Here is a 7,406-nt window from a genome sequence, read left to right on the forward strand (position 1 = left end):
TCCGACCGTCCAACCGGCCGTGTGCCAAGTAATCTTTAATAGAGAGCCCGGATGTGTCTGCAGGAATTGAGAGAGCCATTGCTTTTAGAGTGCTTTTCTTGGGCAATTTTTTGAGAACAAGAGAGAGGGGTCAACTTAACTTGTCGGGCTGTGCCGAGCTGTGCTCAAAAGCTAAAGCTAGCTTGGGGGACCTATATAAGCAAATAGAGGGCATTAGAGCAGGCATTATCAAGTGCATCGGCGGTGTTGCTTGGTAAATCTTTTTCACTTTGTGCATTAAGTTTGTAGGTGATCGGAGCAAGGAATTACGCCTAGGCAAGAACGTTGTGCGATTGGAGCAGAAGAGCAAGTTAGGTTTGAAGCACTCACCATCCACTGTGCAAGTAAGAATCTAAACTTTGCATTGAGTTAATGTACTTGAGGTTTGGTTTAACAATTAAATCGGGCAATAGAAGTGAGCGAGACACAGAGAGTAGGGTATCCACAGAGGAGAGCGTCCACCAATTTGGTGGATTAGACACTGTGTTTGAATTCGTAGAAGATTCCTCTAATACCTCATCCGAAATGGCCTCACACAGCACTAACCCGTTCGTAGAAAACGCAGTAGAATTCGGACCTAGTGCTGAGTCTTCTCTCCAGGGATCCAGGAATTTCAAGATGTTGCTTACTATAGCAATGCACACGGAGCAAAAGTTTATGGGGATCCGTTAGACAGACATTGTGTCAAGATAGAGGATAACGTGACTAAGTTTCAGCCAGAACCTCAAGTCAATTATCAAGGAGATCGCTATATTGGTAGAGATGGTGCTATGTATTTGCACCATAAAACCTAATGAGGTAGATAATTTGGGCAGGATGGCATCCAAGCAGCCTTTGAATGAAGAAACACCGGATATGTACCAGGCTATGGAACCTCCCACCCCTATTAGCCAGTATGCCAAGTTTATCAACACAATAAATGTCAAACGTGCTAGGACTGACGATACCTCCGTAGGGCTCTACTATATGGATGATCAAGAGGTTCATGTCAGAGTCTTCTATCGAGCCATATATCCTGATGTGATGACCCTAACAGATACCAAAATTTTGTATGTGTATGCTGATATTTCGTCCATTCCAAATGTGACGTTTCAAGATAGGCACGAGCAAAATTTTGAAGCTATACCAGAGGGCGAAGCGATGAAATATTCATATAACCGCATCCCAGCTGTAAAAGCATTACCAGCATTGACCAAACCTAAGGAAAAATCTCAAGATACATATGCTTTACGAGAAATGTCTGGTAATTTGGATGAGAGGTTTGGAGCGGAATCTAGAGGCGAAGCCACTACTAGATCACCCTCCGGTAGATTTGCTAATCCGACAATAGTACAGGCTAGACCTCTGACCACAAGACCTATGGGTGGAGTGCAGCAAAGCAGACATACCCACCAGGCTTTGCCAAATGTCGTGCAACCAATGATGCCAAACATGGGATATCCGGCTCAAGAGAGCACATTCATGCAACCGACGATACCAAATTATAGTGGTGGTTATCCGGTCATGCCAGGACCAATTCAACCACAACCTATTGAGCTGAATATGGACCCACAAGCAGGAGGGTATCTACCACCCTATGTGCACTATCCAATGCCACATTATCCTAGGGTGATTAGACCTTCGCAAGTGCAAAAGTGGGTCGGGAAGAAATTCAATGGCAATGGAGATCCCTATAACCATGTAGCTCTATTTATGCAAGTAATTAGGGCTGAGCAGGTTATGGATTTTCGAGTCTAGTATGAGGGATTTGGTTTGACCTTAGAAGGCAAAGCCTTAACCTGGTTTAACACCTTGGATCACAATAGATTCCGGCGTATAGAGGACCTCACAAATGAATTTGTTGAGGAATTTACCAAGAGTGGAATCAAACACAACACCGTGGGGATGATCCATAGTTTTAAATAGGCTAAGAAGGAAAGCGTGAAGGATGCAGCCAATAGGTTTAAGGAATACATAACTAGATGTCCAGAAGCTGAGCTTCCCACACAGGAATGCTTAGTATCCCTCTTCTTGGAAGGACTCCAAAATGCGCATTTGAAAAAGGATGTTTACCTCAAAAGATTCACAACTATAGAGAGCTGCACGAAGGAAGCCGTTGATCTGGTGGATAATTGTGATATCTACAAGGAGGATGAACCCTCTAAGAAATCCGGATCAATGAGCCAAAGTAGCAAGAGTGAGGCCAGTGAAACCCAGGGTACACCCCCTATGGATGCTGAGGCTCTAGCAGAGTATCTGTTGAAAAAGCTAGGATTGTCTACTAGTAGAAATCAACAGACCACGGCTCAAAGACAAGGAGTCCTTAGACCCCAGAGGTGTGGCATGTGTGGAGGGGAGCACTCAACATACCAATGTATTGCTTATCCCACACAAAACAATCCACCACCACCCCGTGTTAGCAAGTGGTGGGTGCTCAAATTGCATGCAGTATACAAATCATGAGGCAGCGGATTGCTACTACCGGCCAAGGAATCAGAACGTAAATCAGACATATCCAAGGCTAGGAGTACAATTTCAATTGCCTCCACCACCTAGGTATCAATCTGGGCAAGTGCAAGCTTCGCCAGGATTAGATAAAGCGCAACCAGTGTTGGGTCAACAACCTTCGTTGCCCAACAACCAGCAAACAGTGGTGAGATATGTACAATCAGCAGAGGAAAATGAGCTCGCCATAGTACCATCAACTCCATACTACGAGGAGGATCCTGATTACGAATAAGACCTTTCTCACAAAACATGGCCAACCACTCAGACTCAAATGCAGAACATGCAAGGTATTGGATCAAATCCATAAGAGCAATACACGATGGACCATAGAACCTTCATGTTTATAGCAAGCAGAGGCTTGCAAAACAATAGCCAGAGGGCTAGACCGCCTACACGTGGGAACCAAGGCAGCTAATCTCTTGCTTCAAGTGTCATCGTGACCATTGGGTTAGAGATTGTCCCTTAAAGAACAACATGCCTCAAGGGTACTGTATCGATTGCCGTACAAAACATCTGTTACCAGATTGCCCTAATCACCCGAAACTTAGAAATAAGACACCATTGAACATGATAGGGGTGATAGGATCTCCACAAACTTTGGAGAGTGAGCAAATGGTGCCAATCAATGTGATAACTAGGGCACAAACTCAAAAACAAGTAGAAACAAAGGACACGAGTGATGAAAAATCTCGGGAGACTAGCACTCAAGCATCTAAGAGCCGACGTGGTTCTTGGAAAGCTAGGCGTGCTAGACGAAAAGCCTGCATAGAGAAGGAGAAAATTGCTGCAGCAGTAGCTGAGACACAAAGTCAGGCACCCAAATTGCCCAATACTCATTTGCCTGAACCAAGCGTGCAGCAATCCAAGGACTCAACTGAATCTCCTCTCTCTCTCTCTCTCTATATATATATTGTTGGAATTAGGGTTGCAGGAATGCACACACAACTTCAAGAAGATGAGGAAGCTTGAGCACAACACAGTAGTGTATTATGAGTGCCAAAAATGAAAGATTACAAGCCCTAGAAGATAATGGGCGTATATACAATGCACGGGGGAAAAAACCTCCTAGTGAGGGAAAAAGTGCCCCGGCGGTCCTAAGTGTGTTCACACACATCACTACTATAATATGGTAACAAATCCCCCCTGGAGTGATGCGGTGAACAAGAGCTAGCACTCATGTATAGGGAAGTGTCTAGCTATGTGGACGAATCCACAAAAGGGAGTAAGCCCAAAGCTTTGCGAAAAGCTTCGAACTTCTCACGAGGCAGAGCCTTTGTGAAAAGGTCTGCAAGGTTATCCTGTGTTGGCACATAAGCCAAACTGATCTCTCCTGCAGAGAGTCTCTCCCTGACATAATGGTAGTGCACCTCAATGTGCTTCGTACGAGCATGGAACACTGGGTTCCGCGCAACTGCCAATGCGCTCTGACTGTCAGTGAAGATGGTGGTGGCAGATGGCTGCCCAACACCCAAATCAGCCATAAGGCGTCTGAGCCACACACACTCAACCGTAGCTGTGAAAGCTGCCCTGTACTCAGCTTCACAACTAGAAGTGGCCACAGTAGGCTGCTTCTTGCTCAACCATGATATGCATGAGCTTCCAAGCATGAAGCAAAAACCACTCGTGGACACGCGTGTGTCATAACAACCAGCCCAGTCAGAATCTGAAAAAGCATGTAAATCTGGCAAGCCCTAGAAGATAATGGGCGTATATACAATGCACGGGGGAAAAAACCTCCTAGTGAGGGAAAAAGTGCCCCGGCGGTCCTAAGTGTGTTCACACACATCACTACTATAATATGGTAACAAATCCCCCCTGGAGTGATGCGGTGAACAAGAGCTAGCACTCATGTATAGGGAAGTGTCTAGCTATGTGGACGAATCCACAAAAGGGAGTAAGCCCAAAGCTTTGCGAAAAGCTTCGAACTTCTCACGAGGCAGAGCCTTTGTGAAAAGGTCTGCAAGGTTATCCTGTGTTGGCACATAAGCCAAACTGATCTCTCCTGCAGAGAGTCTCTCCCTGACATAATGGTAGTGCACCTCAATGTGCTTCGTACGAGCATGGAACACTGGGTTCCGCGCAACTGCCAATGCGCTCTGACTGTCAGTGAAGATGGTGGTGGCAGATGGCTGCCCAACACCCAAATCAGCCATAAGGCGTCTGAGCCACACACACTCAACCGTAGCTGTGAAAGCTGCCCTGTACTCAGCTTCACAACTAGAAGTGGCCACAGTAGGCTGCTTCTTGCTCAACCATGATATGCATGAGCTTCCAAGCATGAAGCAAAAACCACTCGTGGACACGCGTGTGTCATAACAACCAGCCCAGTCAGAATCTGAAAAAGCATGTAAATCTGGCGGCAATGATCCCCCCTTGGGATAAAACAACCCAAGATGCCGAGTACCACTCAAATAGCGAAAGATACGCTTCACTGCCTGCCAATGCTTAATGCCTGGGCTATGCATAAATCTGCTCACCTGTGAGACTGCAAACTGAATGTCTGGCCTCGTAATGCATACATAAATGAGGCAACCAACAGCTGTCTGATAGAGTGTGACATCAAAGTGATCTCCAGCATCATGAAGACTCAACTTCAAACCTGTCTCCATTGGAGTAGCAATAGGCTTGCAGTCTTCAAGGCCAAATCTCCGCAACAATGTTTCAATATACTTTGTCTGACACAAAGCAATACCTCCATCACACTGCTTAAATTGCACCCCCAAATAATGATGCAAATGCCCCAAATCTGACATCTCAAAAGAGGCATTCAAATCAGCCTTAAAATCAGCAATATGACTCTCATTTGGTCCTGTGAGCAGCATGTCATCGACATAGAGAGCAATGATTAGATGTACACCATCCACACGTTTAACATACAAAGTGCTTTCTGTTGGACTATTCTGAAACCCATGTGCAGTCAAATATGCATGTATTTTTTCATACCAAGCTCGTGGAGCTTGCTTTAAACCATATAAAGCCTTTTTTAACCTGCACACTTTGTTTTCCTGCCCTCTTTGAACAAAACCACGAGGCTGCGATACATACACCTCCTCATGCAAATCTCCATTTAAGAACGCAGTCTTTATGTCCAGCTGATGTACATTCCAACCATTATGAGCTGCTAATGCACAGATGCTACGAACAGTGGTCATACGACATGTGGGAGCAAAAGTCTCATCAAAATCAATGCCCTTCTCTTGAGCATAACCTTTTGCAACAAGCCTAGCCTTATGGCGATCCACTGTGCCATCAGGCTTACACTTCAATTTGTATACCCACTTAGTGCCAATGGCCTTCTTGCCAGGGGGCAAGTCACATAAAGACCATGTACCATTCTTCATAATAGCATCGTATTCTGCTTGCATAGCAGCCATCCAATTTTCTGAACTTTGTGCCTCATCAAATGAAACAGGCTCACTTTCATCGCACATACTAGAAACAGCCAATGCATAACAATCTGACGCATAAGAGGCACCATGAGAGCCAGAACGAGTGCGACTAGTCAAAGGGGCATCCAACTTGCTGTCACGCAAAGTCTGCACCAGCCATCTAGGCATATTCCTAGAGCCCTCAATCTCTTGTCTCTCATCCTCAAGTGCATCATGCACATCTGCATCAGATATAGGCTGATCTGTGCCATCATTTAAAACCTGCATAGGCTGAAAAACTGCCTCATGGGGTATTGCACTTGACTGTGCACCACTGAAAAGAGGCAACAATGTATCATAGACATCACGTGAGCTGATATCTGTCTCCTTAGTACATGAAACCAAGGGCTGAACTGCATCTTCCACAAATACAACATCACGGCTAACCAAAATGCGCTTTGTCTGTGGATGATACAAACGATAGCCTTTGCTCTCAGCACTATATCCAACAAAAATACATTTGACAGCTTTGTCATCCAATTTTCTGCGATGTTGCACAGGCACTAATGCATATGCCAGGCAACCAAAAACACGTAAATGGCCAACAGATGGCTTGCGGCCATGCCAAGCCTCATATGGAGTGACAACCTGTAATGCTTTGGTGGGACACCTGTTTAGTACATAAGTGGCACACATGACAGCCTCAAGCCAAAAACCATGTGGTAGACTTTGACTCTTAACCATACATCTTGCCATTTCCATGAGAGACCTGTTTTTTCTCTCAGCCACACCATTTTGCTGTGGTGTATACGGCACTGTACATTGGTGTTTTATCCCACGCTCAGCCAGAAATGCATTAAATTCTGAAGACATATACTCCCCCCCTCGATCTGAACGGAGGGTGCCCATCTTACTTTCTGACACATTTTCAGCCATAACCAAAAACTGTTTGAAGCACAAAAACACTTCGGACTTTGCCTTCAAAGGATATACCCATGCATGCCTGGTAAAATCATCAATGAAAGTCACGAAGTAAAGGTAGTTTCCAAATGATGGAGTTTGCATGGGACCACAAACATCACTGTGAACAAGCTGCAATCTGCGTTCAGCTCTCACTGATCCATCTTTGGGAAAGGAAGCACGCTGCATTTTACCCAATATGCAGCCCTCACAAACATGCTTGACAGGTGCCTCAAGCTTAGGCAAAGAAGACACCATTTCAGATTTCTGCAGGCGCAGCAAACTTGCAAAATTCAGATGACCAAAACGTGCATGCCACAGTTTTGCATTTGAAATAGCCTGCGTATCCATAATAGCACATGCTGAATCCTCTACACATTTGCCATCCATATTGAGCTTATACAGCCCTCGACATAGTGAACCAGATGCTACAATGATGTCACCACAAGAGAGATCATGAACAGTACATCTGTCATCCACAAATTTTACAACCAAACCTGTTTTGGCAAATGCGGAGACTGACAGCAGATTCTTTTTGATCCCTGGCACATA

At 45.1% G+C, this 7,406-nt stretch overlaps 1 protein-coding gene across 1 annotated transcript in view; it reads left to right on the plus strand.

Moving 5' to 3' along the window:
* Positions 1 to 855: 855 nt before the first annotated feature.
* The window catches only part of LOC147608246 (uncharacterized), a 32,972-nt gene continuing 26,421 nt past the window's right edge, over positions 856 to 7,406 (plus strand). Inside the window, exon 1 of the mRNA XM_086789053.1 lies at positions 856 to 1,601. Coding sequence (XP_086645179.1) covers positions 856 to 1,601 — 746 coding nt within the window. The remainder of the gene's footprint in view (positions 1,602 to 7,406) is intronic.

Source organism: Cibotium barometz, chromosome 53 (assembly GCF_041138505.1).
Source record: "Cibotium barometz isolate CiBa-2024 chromosome 53, ASM4113850v1, whole genome shotgun sequence".
Taxonomy (NCBI): domain Eukaryota; kingdom Viridiplantae; phylum Streptophyta; class Polypodiopsida; order Cyatheales; family Cibotiaceae; genus Cibotium; species Cibotium barometz.